General features: G+C 46.1%; 1 protein-coding gene across 4 annotated transcripts; it reads right to left on the bottom strand.

Annotated features, from left to right (window-relative positions):
- GPS1 (G protein pathway suppressor 1) lies at positions 313-11,965 on the bottom strand. 4 transcript variants are annotated; one of them, XM_021414815.1, is made up of 14 exons: positions 11,796-11,965; positions 8,486-8,578; positions 7,066-7,247; positions 6,450-6,614; positions 6,118-6,253; positions 5,877-5,954; positions 5,410-5,470; positions 4,961-5,046; positions 4,543-4,637; positions 3,386-3,491; positions 2,918-2,998; positions 2,653-2,790; positions 2,290-2,424; positions 313-1,548 (listed from the first exon to the last, which is right to left on the bottom strand). In XM_021414815.1, the coding sequence occupies exons 1-14, from the start codon at positions 11,880-11,882 to the stop codon at positions 1,474-1,476; spliced, it is 1,518 nt and encodes a 505-aa protein (XP_021270490.1). In that variant the 5' UTR covers positions 11,883-11,965; the 3' UTR covers positions 313-1,473. The 4 variants fall into 4 exon arrangements, with proteins under 4 accessions (XP_021270490.1, XP_021270491.1, XP_021270489.1 ...); XM_021414816.1 differs by lacking the exon at positions 11,796-11,965 and adding an exon at positions 11,096-11,236; XM_021414814.1 differs by lacking the exon at positions 11,796-11,965 and adding an exon at positions 10,768-10,854.

Consider the following 16,382-nt stretch of genomic DNA (forward strand, 5'->3'; position numbering starts at 1 on the left):
CACGAACCGTTGCTTCCACTTTCAGTATCCGAGTCACAAAAAGCACAGAGGGAAAGGGCAACGTCTCAATGTAGCAGCTTCACATACACAGACCAGGATTTCTGCTGGGAGGACATTCCCTCAAACAGCACTTCCTTCATAGTTCATCCAGGCTACAACTCCAACCAGACCTGAAGGCAACACACAGCAGCCTGCAAAACGTCTCCAAGCTTAGCAGAAATTTGGGAGCTTGAGATCAGGACACCTAGAAATTAATTTTAAACACAAAACTCCAAACACTCAAAAAAAAAAAAAAACTTTTCAACCCTGCTGTTTAATGCACTAGGTATAACAACATTTATTAATATTAAAAAAAAAAAAAGCATGAACAATAACATCTGTAGTCAGTTGCCAGACCAGACAGGGCTGGAGCAAAATTCTCAGCTTGCCTTATGGATAAGATGAATGCAAGGCTGCAGTGACTTCAGAAAACTCAGTGCATGTCTCCTTTCATTAACACAAAACACAAACACACACACACACCTGGGCTGCCAGCTTTAATCCCTTTATAAAAGGAAAATGGGAATAAATGCACCTGCAGAGCAGGCATCTAGACTGACTGTTGTAAGCTCTGCTCCAGGACTTGCACGGTGCTCTATGGCATTTATCTGTGCTGCTACAAGTGACTGCTGCACGTGTTGGGAAACCATCACACACCGTGGCAGTATGGTTAGACCAGCAGCAGCATTTGTCTAAGGGAGAGATTTACTGCTATGATAAGGGTGGATTCCCAAAGCCAGGTCATGCACAAGTGGAAAAACATCAGGAACCAGGTCTTTGAAAACAGAGACAAGAGAAAAAAAAAACAAAACACAGATCTAGGTACTCATAACACCCTAAAATAAAGGCCTGAGACTGAATGCATGGAAACAGTGCCACGTGTTTAGCTGTAGGTAAACAAATCACTAAGAGTTTCTCAAAACAATCGCATCTCCCAGTTCCATAATTGAGAGCAACGCACTTAAAAGAGTTTATTTGAAACAAAGAGAAAGCACAGCATTGCTCAGAAACAAGGCAATACCTTCCGGCCAGTGAAATTCATCTCAGATCACTCCTGTCCGTTCAGCTTAACACTACCTGTGTTTGCAGCTCAGAACCAAGAAAGCTAACAGCAGCTGAACAAACCTCAAATCAGCATCTGTATAAATAACCTGCCAACGCTGCATGGAGTGACGGATGAAGGAAAAGGAAGGGAGAATCCTACTAACCCTGAAATGATGACCCATTGCAGGGATGCCGTTTTTAGGAAGAATTTCTTTTCAAGGAGAACTGAAGTTATTGGAATATTCGTATTATTCATCATCAGCCCTGACCCTCTCAATCCAAGCACAAAGTGAGGGAGGCAGGAGCAGTTTGTGAAGCTCAGCAGTTTGTGGGTGTGACACTGAACAGAGTCCCAGAGGGACCATTTCTTTTGGTAATGCATGAAGTGTATCACATGTTGGTGCTCATTCTGGACTGGCTGTTAGCTGGAGTAAGCTCCCCTTGGCTACCTTCTCTCGGAGGAGACTGCAACAAAAAGACCAAAACACATTCTAGTTAGTGACGCGTGAATATCCCACAGCATGCTTCCAAGGAGACCGAAGGAAACACACACAGGTGACGACAAGCAGGACAAGGGCAGATGGAGAGCACACCCCCAAATTCATAAATAATGATGGATTTGCAAAAGCTCTGTGTTTACAAATGCTACAGTTCAAGTTCACAGCTCCTATACAAGTTGAACCAGAAGTTTTAAACCACTCTGTTTACTATGCACATGGTGACATTGGCTGCTGAAGTTGAATCTCACCTGGCACTTGGTTATCACAGAGATGAGTGTACTACAGAATTCAGTACCTTCTGTGTCCTATCCTCCCTACTGGCATTCTTTGCATCTTGGAAAGAATACTGCAAACAATTCATGCATTATTTTATTTCCTCTACTAAAAAAACGTTGCTTCAAGTTTCTTTGGTTTTGGTATGATAAAAGATACGTGCATCATGAATTAGGCAGAATGAATGAGAATCAACTCAAGCATATTAATTTCAAAGGACATTCTGAATTGTACAAGTAGTTCAGCATACTGGCCAGAAATTCTTGTTTCTTCTTCCCATTTCATATTTGGTATCTTAAGAATTAGTCCATTAGTGGCAACAGTAAATCCACTACCCTGCTGAATCTTCAACATATCAACTTTCACATTTTCTGGGGAAAAAGATGATGCTACCTGTAACACTGCTCTGAATCTCTGTTTAACATGCCCATACCTTGACATGGATCTGGTTGCGCAGGACTGCGGCTCGCAGGATCATCGCCTTGGCACGGCGCTGGAACTCTTTGCCCATCAGTAAAGACTTCTCAAAAGTTGTGCTGCGCTGGTCTACATCTCGAGCATAAAGAATCTGCAACCAATACAGAAAACTGTACGCAGGAGCATTGACAGGGCTCCACTGCTGGAAGCCCTCTCTGCACAATGGAACAAAGCTGGTGTATCACGAGTCCGGAGATCAGCCCTACTGAAAATGCCATTCACAGCAGATGAACGCAGTTTCAAAGTATCCCAGGAAGAGAGAATTCTGAAATCTTAGGACAGCTGTTCAGCCCATGACCTGTGGCTCAGATGCACTCACCTTACTGTGCGAGTCTATTCGGGCATTGATCAGTCCCTCCAAAATCAGCTGAGTCAGTTCATCTTCCAGAGCAGCCACTGTGGTATTAAAAGCAGTCGCCATCTTGTGCATATCTGCTGACACATAGGGGCTGAAGTACTAGGAATAAGAACATACTCAGTTACCAAGGGGACTCCCCATCCTCTGAAATACCAGAGAAAAATAATGGCAAAGAGATGGCCTCTCTCACCATTTATCCACCTCTCAGGATTACACCAACAATTACCTGAATAAGGGCACGATTTCGAATTTGAGTATAAAGTGTCCTGACGTGAGGTGCAAGGTACATATCCAGCAGCAGGTTGTCCTGTGCAAAAAAAAAAAAAAAGAAACCATCAGAAGCTGAAGCACAGTCTAGAAAAGATACATAATTAATTCCTATGTTCTTAAAATATATATATAAATATACTTAATCCTAAAGGATATTAATATGCACTACAGCAAGGCAAAAAAACCCACAAGAATGAATAAGAGAATTCACAATCTATTGAAGAACTCAACACATGTTTAAAAAATTGCCTGATTTCTCCTCACCATCTGTGCCTAAACTACTCTCAGTTTCCATCTACCATGTCAGGAGGTAGAAGACACCACAGAAAAGATGAACAGGAAACACGTAGTTACTGTTTCTCACAAAAGGCATACGGAAGGAAACTCTCAGAGTCAGTTCCTGCACTGCTCCCCTGCAACTCACCTTCATCTCATCCAGCATCTTCAGGCATGAAGCATATTTAGATTCATAAAACTTGAAGATGATGTCACGAACCTGTGGCTCCAGCTCCAAAAACAATTTGAAGGAACTACAGATAAACACGGCAGTGATCAGACCTTGGAACCCACCACTTCACACCCCACAGCCTCATCACTCCAAAGTTCAAGATCACAAACTCCAGCTATCATCTGGAGATTCCAAGAACTGACTCCCTAACAGACCGGAGAGCCCAGGTGCAGGAGGGCTGGGAGCCTGGAAGACAGAGATGTAGCATCAGAGCTGTGGTAAAAGAAGCCAAAAGACTTTTGCCAAATCAAGTAGCAGAATTGGGATAAAGTCAGAATCAAGCCATACAACCAGAAGACACAGGCCACATCTGTGTGTGCACAGTACCGTGTGCTAGCCAGCTCTGTGATCCCTTTCAAAGCACAGCACACCTGATGCAGGCTCAATATCCAGCAGCCTTGGGAAGATGATCTATCTTAAGCATGGGAGATCTTCAGAACGTACACTGCTTCTCAGTGCTCTCCTAGTTCTCCATCCCAGAATTTTGAACCCTGGGACCTCAGCCAATAAAAACACTCAGGGTAACAACCCTTTTTCCACATCACCTTAAAATTACTGCTTCCATAGCCTTAGCTGTATGGAATTCAGTACCACACTCATTCAATCTATGACACACAAATATCCATCTATTTCTCCAAACCTTGTAATTCTATTAACCTTGCATCTGTCATAGTTAGAATACATTTTAAGTTATATTCACTGTTAAGTTGTATTAATATGATTAACATAGACTAGAAGTCATATCAAGGTAAATTGTCCAAAGCTGCCTCTCACAGAACTCTGTTACTCCCACTGAGCATCTGACCTGGGCCACTAATGGCAATAGGAAACAGGGCTATGCAGATGTTAGATTTGACTTGGGCTGGAAATTTCTGTTAGAATACCAGCTATGATTAACCACTGTGTTTTGACAGGGAAACTTCACCTAATGCTAAAGCCAAATCATGGTTCAGTTCTTCTTTATCTCCAGAATGAGAGAGCTACTGGTCTTTCCAGAATCCATTCTCATATAAAGTGCCATGTCTACAAAGGATGTCCAGTGGCGTACCAGCTCCTCACAAAGCACCACTCACCTGCTAGAGATAACATTTCGTTGCAGTTCCTGACGATCAAAGGTAGCAAGGGCACAGAGACCACCATACACAGCTACATTGCTAGGAGATAACAGCTAGAGAGAGAGATTGAGAGAGCATGCTCTGAATGGTAGCACTGTCACCGACGAGTGAAATGGCAGAAGGCTGGAATTAAGTATTCTGCTCCAGGCCTTTCCTTTACCCATTAATAAGATTAGTGTTTGTCAAATGCAGAACTCAAGCACAGAGTTATTTGTTTGGTTGTGTTTGCCTTGGTTTTTCTGTAAGACGTGGTTCACAGTACCACCAAACCACACAGGAGTGCTGTCAGGGTAGCTACAGTACTTGAATTTTACAAACTAGTGTTTGAAAGAATTACATTCCCTCCAATCCCATGCAGATCCCTCTTGGTCCTCACCTCAGGGAAATCACAGTGATCAAATGATGCCAACAAGAAGCACTTTGCTGCCTGTTTGTATTTCCGTGCAGCTAGTTCAGCCAAGCCTGGAAATCAGGAAAAGTTAGTCCTCTGTTTATGACAGAATACAAGTTAGGAAAAAAAGTGTAAAATCTCCCACTGTAAAAACTGGGAAAGGGAGTGAAACGTGCACCCCTAGGGTTGCTAATGCCTTCGCTACTGAAGTGAAGCAGGACTCTCAGACAGTAACCAGCATCCTTTAAAATACACCGATGAGAGTTCCATCTCATTAAGCCTTATTAAATTCTGCCTTTCTGGTGAGAAAACAAAGTTTATCAAATATGAGAGAAAAAAAAAATCAAAATATTCTGTCGTCTAAGATTCCTATGGACAGATAAGAAGAAGAAAACCAGGCATACAGAATACAGGAAGCTGAAGGATTCACTCACCTGCTGCACATTTCAGTTTAGTGAGAATTGCTTGTGTCTGGCTGTCTCTTTCTCCCCTTTGCTACAAGATGAGAAAAAGCAGCAGTGAACAAGCAGTTTGAAAGTCATTTTGATTACAAATGTCCTTGGGATATTTCATCCTAATAATTAATTTGCAAATCTCAACAGCAAGATAACTTCACCTTATCTATCTTGGGAAACACGGAAAGCACTGAGGACAAGTCTTTCTGCTTTTACCAGGAGTAAGATCTCCTGCATGCATAGCATGGGAGATAATTAACAATGAATCTCAAAAGGAATAGTGTAGGAGATAAGGATTGGCTGGATTAGAGGAAGAGTAGACTGTAAGATGAAGGAAATCTTCAAGGGAACAATTCGTAGAAGGGGTAATTGAATAAATTAATTTACAAACTTTGGAGACAGAAAACAAAGGGTAAATTCGTGCAAATTAAAAAGCAGGACCTTACTTCTGCAATTTCTGGCGTAGACTCAGCCTTGCTTACATAGCTCAGAACATGAGACCAGTTTTGGAGGTAGACACTGACCTGTAGAGAGCCAGGAACAGCATAGAATAGGCATGAATAATGGTGTTACTTCAACAAGTAGTACAGCTGTGGACATGAAAGGTGCAACTGGAGCAAAGTACAGGTGGACTCCATAGCAGATGGCAGAATGACACCAAGTACCACTCCCCACAGTCCTTCCTACCTTGATGACATTGAGACACATGTTGATAACATGCTTAGCACTGGTGCAGTAATCACGGGCTCGCGAGTAACACTTGAGAGCGTTGCTGAGGTCCCCACAGTCAAGGTAATGATCACCTAAGTCGTCGTGGCCTCTCCTGGAGCACAGGAATTAAAATACTAATGAACTGCCTGCTTAGAAAGGGCAGGGAAAAAAAAGGGGCACAGAGTTTGTTCCGAACAAGTGACTCAGCACACTGACCTAAGGCACTGAATGCAGCTGACATTCCGTGTCAGGTGCCTGGAGGAGCAAAAATGCTCTTCCTTGCACCAGCAGAGCCTTCTGCATCTCACCTGATACTCTCCTTGATGGAGTTCCCTTTGTAGTTTTTCAGATCTGTGTCAAGTTTCTCCAGTTTAAGAAGAGCTTTTTTGCGTGTAGCTTCGACCCAAGCTGTGTCGAGAGGAGGAGGTTCAATTCCGCTATCGGGGACAGCATCAGGAGTATTCTGCAGCTCTCTGAAAGAGTTTGATGTGATTAATACCCTGCAAACTCTTCTGAACAAGTGGCTGAGAAGTACCTGCCACTGTTACCCTCAAAAACAGTACCACCAAATGCACCAAACAGACCAAAGGAAAAAACAAAGGCACTGTGGAACGAAAGAAAGAAAAAGCAAAAAAAGAGAAGGAAAGGAATAGAGAGAGGCAAATATTTAGATGAGGTTTTAATCCATGAATACAAGAGCACCAAGCAGCAGCTTCAATTCCATAATTTACCTAGGGATGCTCATTAAAATCTGCAAGGATTCAACTTCTCACAACATCTACCTGTAGCCCTTTAAAATACTATGACTTCAGAACGAGATCAGATGTCGAAGGAACGTTTTGGTGCGACACACGTAAAGTTCCCCGCAATGGAACACCTGTCTTCAGTAGAAAAGCTCCCCAGGTTTCCCCATCATCTTAGTACCTGGTGGCCTCAGACAGCTTCCTGTGGATTTCTTCATACACATCAACGTTGAAAGTTCTCTGGACAAATGACAGAGCCATCTTGAGAGCTTCCACCCGCAGCTGTGGGCAGTGATCAGCAATGAACTGCAGCCGCTCAATCCGCATCAGACCGCTGTAACTGGATGCGTACTGCTCCAAGTCCTGTAAGCAGAGCTCAGACTTAGAAGGCAAAGATGGCACCACTAAATCAAGACACTACACCACGACCTGCCCAGGTTTTCCTGCAGTCTTGGCTCCTACATGGAGACCAACGTGACTCAGAGAAAGCAGTCAGGTAACATTATTCCATTTCCCCTTTCTTCAAAGGAAAGTAAACTGGAATGTACTGCAAATTCTGAGGAAATTACTATTTTATTTATTTTTCTGTAGTCCTGCTGCTAATTAAAGCTGCTCAGTTAATAACCTAACCACCTGTTAATAATTTTGTCAAGATTTCATCATGTGAACTGAATTTTCCTAAACCAGACACCCATTCCAGACATAGTTTTTCCTAGTAGAATCACTTCCAAATGACAATTTGCATTCTTTTGCTCTTAAAATATTTCCTTTGAGAGCCATAAGGACCTCTTACTCTTGAGGAAGGCTCTGAGGTTTAAATTCTGAACACGTAACAATTGTTAAGCCTGCTCCAGAGCTCAGGCTGTCTGTCCACACTTAATTTGCATCTCATACCATTGTCCATCTCCCCCACCCCCGTGTGCCTAAATTAAGATACAGCTATAGATGTACCATTTTCTAACATGATTCTTGCTTGATTCAGTGCCAAGAACGATGCTGCTCTGAGACTGAAATATGATTGCATGCACAGGAAATCTGGCTTTAGAATTCCTGCTTTATTGGATGAAGAATCCAAAAATACAAAGGCAGGAGCATTCTTTCTTCCAGAGATTCACGTGTGACGCTGCACATCACTTCTGAACTCATGGAGTAATTTCACTTTGCTCCTCAGTTATTTGAATATCAGAGGGGAATTACAGTCCGTCATGTCACACAGTTACGGCGAAAAGAAAACCACTAATTTTTGGGGAACGTTTAGACGTTGCAACAGTAAGAAAGACAAAAAAGGTGGCAACATAACCACTCCATCTCTTTAGCTTCAGAAGAAAACTGAAAGGCGCAGAAATCAAACAAGGTGTCAGGCCACATGCTGACCAAAAAAAAAAAAAAAAGAGATGTCTGAGCAGTAAGGAGCAAACGATCATATGAAGGAAATGACAGAAGGGGTTACTGCTATTCTTACCCTGCTATGCATAGAAGAATATGCATTAATCTCTAAGTAACAATTTGACAAGAGGCAAAATGAAGAAGTTTCTCAGGAAACTGAAAGGAAGAAGGTACGCCCAAGAAACGCAGTCCTTCAGCCCGCAAGCAGCACGTACCAGAGTGGGGTTTTCCACTACATAGTTGATGTCAGGTGCGTTTTGTTGGTCTTCTTGCGGATCGACGTCAATCTGCATGGGCTCCACTGCACCCTGAAACAGCAAGACGTGGTCAAACACAGCTGTCTCCTGCTCAAATGTAAGAAGCTGTGACTCGGTGTACCAAGGACTTGGTGAAATACATACCAAATTTTAATAGAATCATAGAATCAGCTAGGTTGGAAAAGATCTACAAGATCACCTAGTCCAACCATCCACCTACCACCAATAACCCCACTAAACCATGTCTCTCAACGCTATATCTAAATGTTTCTTGAACCCCTCCAGGGACGGTGACTCCACCACCTCCCTGGGCAGCCCGTTCTAGCGCCTGACCACTCTATCAGAAAAGTAGTGTTTCCTAATGTCCAGCCTAAATCTCCCCTGGCGCAACTTGAAGCCATTCCCCCTTGTCCTGTCACTAGTTACAAGAGAGAAAAGGCCGACCCCCAGCTCACTACAACCTCCCTTCAGGTAGTTATAGAGAGCCATGAGGTCTCCTCTGAGCCTCCTCTTCTCCAGGCTGAACAATCCCAGCTCCCTCAGCCGCTCCTCATCAGCCCTGTGCTCCAGACCCCTCCCCAGCTTCGTCGCCCTCCTCTGCACACGCTCCAGGGCCTCAATGTCTTTCTTGCAGTGAGGGGCCCAAAACTGGACACAGTACTCGAGGTGGGGCCTCACTAGGGCTGAGTACAGAGGGAGAATGACTTCCCTACTCCTACTGGCAACACTATTTCTGATACAATACAATAATGGAAAGAAAACTAAAACAAACGCCATAACCTCAGCTCTTAGACAGGTTTAGGATTTTTCTGTGTCAACACTACTGCTCAGAATGAAGCTTTTCCTAAATAAGCCACATTAACGCTCATCATTCACACAGAACTTTTTACTTGATCAGGTAGATCATCCAACAAGAAACTGAAGAAATCAATAAATCTGATTATACAAAGCATCTCAGGCATGCATGCTAAATTCTAAATTACATTCCATTTCTCTGCCTTGTGCAAGAGCAGGCATTAACATTCAGCTCATGAAGCTCCAAAACAGTGGGGGAAAAAAAAAAAAAGTACCCATAAAAACTCACCAGACCCTTTTAAAGCTGCTTTAATGCTTAAAAGTAAAACTCTGAGGTGGGGGAGGGGGAGAAGACCACTGTTACACTTTTTAAAGTCTAAAGAAATGTGAAGAACACAATGCAGACGCTGTGGGAAAATATATCTGCCCTGTGAAAATCTGCCACCCCCTGAACTATCCTGCTACTGTTGTCAGAGCACAGCTGGTGTGCAGAAGAATAGCACAGCTCTGAGACTGATGTGTACCAAGCACGCACGTATCTCAACACTGATATGAAATCTCCCAAACCCCGAAGCAAAAAACAAATTAAGTTTAAACAAGTTTGTTTCCTAGTTTGCTACTTTCTTCCATGAAGAGAAGAGAGGGAGAGTGCAAAGGAAAGTCTGATTGTCCAGATCAGTAACTCAGGAAAGCAGTGTGTAAAACCATTTAAGACACCGTGTATTGAGACCATTATTTTTTCCATTTACATCCACCTTTTTTCTTATAAATGCTAACAATCAGGTTGGTTTTTTTAGACCGCACTTGCCTAGCATAGCAAAAATCTGACCCAGACTCCTTAGGAATCACCACTGTGGAAAATAACAGTAACTCCAGTTAGAGAAACCCAAAGATTTGCACCTCGCTAAGCCGGCAGGCTGCCACTCTGCCTTCCTCCCTAAGCTTCCAGGCACAGAAAAACTGGAATGGGCTGCAAGTCTCACTTGGACACACAAACTCAGATGCTTTCAAGCTAATTCTTCATTTTGAAGGGAAGACAGAAGGCTTATTTAAGAAATTCTCACAATTCAAACAACAACAACAAAAAAACGCTCTCTTGCTACAATTCCAAGCCCACGGGAGCACCCTGCTGGCAGGTACCTCGACAGGCCTCGTGCAAGCTGATGAACTGGCTGAAGCCTCCTGCCACACCTGGGAGGAAGCCACTACCGGAGGGGGTGCGGTACGGAGCAGGCAGCGAGGTGCAGAAACTGCCCCCCGCCCTGCCCTGACCTCCCACAACCCCTCACCCGACAGGGAACTTGTGCTTGCTAAAGGATGGAAGCCGGGTAATTCGCAGAGGGATCCCCGTTACGGACACAGAAGGGGCAGCCTACAACCGCGGTGAGTCCCTTCGGGTGCACCTGTGTCCCGCAGCGCCCTCCGCACCCGCCGCTCTATCGCACCTTCTGCTCGCCCAACCCCGCCTGTAACGCCACAAACCGCCGAGGGGGGCCCGGTTGGAGCCGCTCCGCGCGACGCGGGCGGACCTCAGCGGAACGATGGGCGACCGCACCCCGACCGCGAGAGAGGAGCGCCAGGGCCGCCCGGGAGCGCGACGGAGCCGCGGCGCTGGGCCGACGGGGAAGGCCACACCGCGCCGCCCGGAGGCCACGGAGAGGCAGGGCCGCGGAAGGACAGGGCCGGGCCATCGAACGCCGCGCAGAAGCAACGCCGAACGCGGCCGCGACGGAACGGCGACGCCGGGAGCGGCGGGAGAGAGCCGCCTCATACCTGCAGGTTAAAGACCTGGACGGGCAGCGGCATCCTTCCCTCACTACCGCCACTTCCGGCCGACCTCCCCGCCCCCACCGCCAGCCCGACTTTCACTTCCGGGTCTTGCGGCGCGGCCAGACCGCATCCGACAGGTGAAGCCCTTAAAGGGGCCGCGGCCCGCCGCTCCACCCCGCTGGCACCGGGCGGCGGTGCGGACGGGCCGGGGCTGGGCCGCGCGGGGCTACCGCCCCCCGCGGGGATCGGCCGCGCTCGCCAGACTTCTCGCAGCCCGGCCTAGCGCCGGGGCGGCTTCTCTCGCGAGCGGGTCGGCCCGAGGTGCCCGGGAGCTGCTCTCCGCCGGCCCTGGGGGTTCCGCCGCCTCCCGGAGCCGTCTGGTGGAGGTCGCGGGGGAAACCGGCCGCGGGGCTCCCGGGGGCCATGAGGCGGCCGCGCGGCGCGGCGGGGGCCGGCGGGGCCGCAACATGAGCAGCTCCTGCCTGGGGCTCCGCAGAGCCTGCTTCCTGCTGTCCGTCACCGCCGCCGCCGTCCTCCTCCTGCTGCTGCCCCGGGGGCAGCCCCCCGCCGCGCCCCGCCGCCGCCCGCCGCCCGCCGGGCCCAGCAGGCCCTCCCCGAAGCGGGAGGCGCGGCCCGCGGGGAGCGAAGTGCCCGGGGAGCGCGGCGGCGGCTCGGGGGCCGCGGGGGGCGGTCGGGACCTCACCGGTAGCCCGTGGCCTGCGCGGAGGGTCCGCCTCGGGTCTCCCGGGGGCTCGGCCAGGGAGAGCCTGGAGCTGAAGGACATCTTCATTGCGGTGAAAACGACGAGGAAGTATCACAAGACCCGGCTGGAGCTGCTGTTCCAAACCTGGATCTCCCGGGCTCGGGGACAGGTGAGTGCCGGGCCCAGGACTCTGATATTCTCACCTGCTGCTTCCGTGCTGTGCCTGGACACACCTCACCCTGTGAGGCTGAGGAAAACAGGCCTAAGAACTTCATCTGAATATATTGCTGAGTTCGTTCTCGATTCAGCAGCTTTCTCGCTGTCTGAATCCATTCAGAAACCATTTTTTGAGGACTGGGAAAAGCACTAAATGGTAGGACGAGATCTCCAGTCCTGATGTTGGCTTAGACGCCAGCGTTTTGGATGAAGTAGTTCAGTAATTGAGGTTTTTATGGAGACTGACATAGAACCTGTTCCCTTGTTTAGGAATTTCATTACATTCTAGCATCTTAATGCAGTATTGCCCAGCGGTCAGGCCAGGGTTACTGCCTGCCAGTTTCCACTATGACTTTCATTCTTTCCTCTTAGCTTGCTTAAGAGTTGTGGATGGCTCCCAGCCACAGGGAGGAGGTGAAATTGCATAGGAAAATATTCTCAAATAAGATGGTCGTTCTTAGTTGGAAACTCTTTTCTGTACCCTGGGATAAGGAGACCAACGTTTTGGGTGTTTTTCTGAAATAGTTTCTTCTAGTTTGCAATGCAGGAACTTCTCCAGTAAGGAAAGAGCTGAAGTTGCTGGGGTTCCCCCTGCAATGGCTAATATGAAAGAAATCAATAAGATAAAATAGTTGGCATTCTGACAGGGAACTGAGCAAAGTAGACATCCTTAATTATGGACACACCCTTCTCCTAACTCACTTTTGTCTTCTGCAGACATTTATATTCACAGACTGGGAGGATCGAGAGCTCCGCCTGAAAGCAGGTGAGCTACGTGGTGCAGAAGGGCGCTGTCTTTCATAACTGAGTTTTCTGTTGGTCATGCTTTTCCTAGAAGTCCTTATTTCATCCTGTACAAGCAATTAGGGAAGTTAAGACAGTAGAAAATGCTGTGCCTACTTACCTGGACAAAAGGCTTGGTGCTTTCTGAATACTTTGTTCACCTTTTCCTACGCTTCCTTCCTGTTAGGGAGCTTCAGTCTCTTTGGTCCAAAGTTATATTCCCTTTGCATACAGTCTCGTGGCCATATTTACATACCCTGCAATCTAACCACGTCTCTGGAGATACTCAAAACTCCTCTGGATGCTTTTCTGTGCAAGCTGTTTTAGGGAACCTGCTGGTTCTAGATGGTCTCCCTTCTAACCCCTACAATTCTGTGATATTTATGTACTTGACAACTTTATTCCATATGCACAGTGTGTGAGCCCTGCTTGTCCTAACATTTACTCTCCATGCACATACTGTATGCAGTTTTGATGTACTGTAATAGTGCCAAATGTATACTTGGTCATTTCTGGACCACTTATTCTTCCCAAACTTGATGGGGCTGACGTTTATTACTTTTTTCCCCCCAGGGGATCATATGATCAACACCAACTGTTCTGCTGTCCACACCCGGCAAGCTCTCTGCTGCAAGATGTCTGTGGAATATGATAAATTCCTAGAATCTGGACAAAAGTAGGTGTTTTTGTTGACTTTGTTTCTTTCAGCTGCTCTAGCTAAGACATAGTGATGAGCATAAGGAAGATAGTACAGCAGGAAGCAGTGTTTATAAACAAGGATCATCTGAAACCTAGCAGGGCTTCAGCATCTCTGCAGAATTAGGATCTATAGGTGGTTCCAGCTTCCAAGTTATGTTATTCAGGATAATAGGATATGCTTTTTCTTCTAAGCCTGAAAGACCAGGACTCGGCTGTGAAACTGTAACTCATTTCTTTGTGACAGCTCTGCAGTAACTTTGGTGGTGGTGGTTTTTTTTGTTTATTTGAAGGTGGTTTTGCCATGTGGACGATGACAACTATGTGAATCCACGCACTCTCCTGCGTCTCTTATCTGCCTTCTCACCTAGCCAGGATGTCTACGTGGGGCGACCCAGTCTGGACCATCCCATTGAGGCAGCTGACCATGTCCAAAGTGATGGATCAGTAAGCAGTTCCTCAGTTAGGCTGAGAATCATCCTGAGCCTTTTAATTTTTTTTAAACCATGAGAGTTTATAGGTCCCCCATAAAAACAAGTGATATAATGTACAAGTAATGGTCATTGTCAGAGACAGGGTGCCAGGTTAAATGTAACTGTGGTCTGACCTCACATGCTTATGTACGATAGAGTTGTCTCCTGGGTGGATGTCTGCTTCTCTTCCTTTGCTCACTTATGTTGGTGATCTCCCTCACACTGAGGTGAGTAGGGCCTCCCCACCCTGACTCTTCCTTTTGTTTTAATCGTTTTGGGGGGCTGATACTTGTCGCTTTGTTGTGTTGTTGTTGCTGTGTTTTTGTTTTATTTTTGAAGGGTGGGGCTGTTCAGAGCAGTATCCCACCATTACCAGCTTGAACCAACCTCAGATGGGATGGGTGACAGATTCTCTGTGTATTTAAGGCCTAGCATTTCCAATGCTGTTTGGTTACTATGTTTCCAGGATGTAGAAGCAAAGGTGTCTCAGTTGCAAAGTTCATGAGCTGAAATACAAGTTTTCAGAGGTCCTCTATGTTAACAGGCCTGAAAATAAATCAATTCACTAGCCAGAAAGTCAGTTATAAAGCACCTTGTTAGGAAAAACTGCATAACATAACAGTCTCCCTGGAGCCAAGCATGCAACAAAACAGCTATGATTTCCTCAGGAAGATTGTGCTGGCTGTGGCCCTTGGCTAGAATTGTCAGGGGACAGCTGGAATTCTTTAGAAGTGGCACTGTAGTTTCCCACTTCACATGTGCTCTCTCTCAGTTGTGTAAACTCGATGGTATGCCTGTTGTCATTTCCAAGGTGGTATTTAGAGAGAAGAGCTACCCAGGCTTTCAGCAGCCTGAAGAAGTAACATTAGTCTGCAGTTTTGTTCTGACTCAAGTGCAGTGTGATATCCAGTAGAGCCTAGAGTTCTCCTCCTTGCCCTGCCAATCAGAGAAAAGCTGATTATCAGTAACTAGCATGTGTTTTTTGTTTTTTTTCCTTGTTGCTTCTTCAGAAGACAAGCGTGAAATTCTGGTTTGCCACAGGTGGAGCAGGATTCTGTATCAGCAGAGGTCTCGCTCTGAAGATGAGTCCCTGGGCCAGGTAAACACCTCCCCCTAGCTGAGCTCTATTAATGTGTGTTTGGTAAACTTTGAAGTGTATTTGATCTTGTCTCCTGTGCTCCCACAGCCTGGGTAACTTCATCAGTACTGCAGAAAGAGTGCGTCTTCCTGATGACTGCACGATTGGCTACATCATTGAAGGGCTGCTGGAGGTAAAGCTGCTGCACAGCCCATTGTTCCATTCCCATCTGGAAAATCTGCAGAGGCTACAAGGAGAGTCTGTGCTGCAACAGGTAGGGCTGAGCCTCGTGTCCTGTTCTTGTAATCACACCTCAGACTGATCAGAAAGCAGCCTGTGAATCGACTTAGTACGTTTTGGCAAAGAATGATGCCTATGGAGTAGCTCAGAGCTGTGTGCTGTCAAATTCCTTCATTTAGGTAAAAAGCATACTGCCTCCCTAGACAGTCTGGTCATATAGATGTCCTCTCTTTCAGGGGCACATTCTACTACACTAGATCTAAATATTGTGTTTCTCATTTCCTAATATCTGAGTCACAGTAGCAGCAGGTGTAGAAGAAGGCAACATTTAGTTTGCCTTCATTTGCTATGTGACAAAGTATTGTTGTCTAACAAATTCTGTCTTCGTTCATGCTGTTTAACAATATTAGAATCACAGCTGTAGCAAGTATCTCTTCAATAACTAAGGCATAACTAAATGTTTGATCATTTTAAGACTGACTTGCCTGAATCTCAGGAAACTTAATCAGGATAAATCAGACCTAGGTTTGTTTGCTTCGTTTCTTAAATTGCTGGGATACCAGCAGTAGATGGAGCTATGAGGCTATCCAGATGCTTTGTCTGCCTCTTACTGATTGACAACTATGAACAAACAAAAGTGTAGTTTTGCCCCTATGAAATGCTTGCTTATGTTTTCCTGGCAATATTATTACGCAGTACAAACGTACATTTGGGACATGATGTGATCTCCTTCATGTGAGGGACCTTAAGTGTAGGCTGAGTCTGCCTTCTTTTTGGTCATCATGGTTTCCCTGGGGCTGACTGCTCACCCAAAATGCAGATCTGCAGTTTGACAAAACATCATTGCCTTGTACCTGCAAATGTCTTAATACAATACTTGTATAGAAGAGTAGCAATGAGCTGGAATTCCAAGGATCAAAGCTTTGTTGCCAGGTTTGGCAGCCAGCAGTCCTTTGCATGCCATCCAACACCCAAAATGTTTCTCTTTTCCCTTTTTGCTAAGACACTGCTACTGTAGGCTTCAGACTGTGCCTGAGGAAGAACGGATGTAATTTAGTGAAGGTAGAGATGATAGCAGGATTGGTGCCCTTACAAAACTTG

This window comes from Numida meleagris, chromosome 17 (assembly GCF_002078875.1).
Source record: "Numida meleagris isolate 19003 breed g44 Domestic line chromosome 17, NumMel1.0, whole genome shotgun sequence".
NCBI lineage: Eukaryota > Metazoa > Chordata > Aves > Galliformes > Numididae > Numida > Numida meleagris.

Bases quoted from the DNA above. Each gene is read 5' to 3' on its own strand.
- GPS1 (XM_021414815.1), bottom strand. From the start codon at position 11,882: ATGAAGATGTCCTTCAGCTCCAGGCTCTCCCTGGCCGAGCCCCCGGGA. The intron at 7,248-8,485 runs GTACGTGCTGCT...CTCTGCTTACAG, and splicing joins TAGTGGAAAACCCCACTCTG to GACTTGGAGCAGTACGCATC. The intron at 2,999-3,385 runs GTGAGTTGCAGG...TTTTTTGCACAG, and splicing joins AGATGCTGGATGAGATGAAG to GACAACCTGCTGCTGGATAT.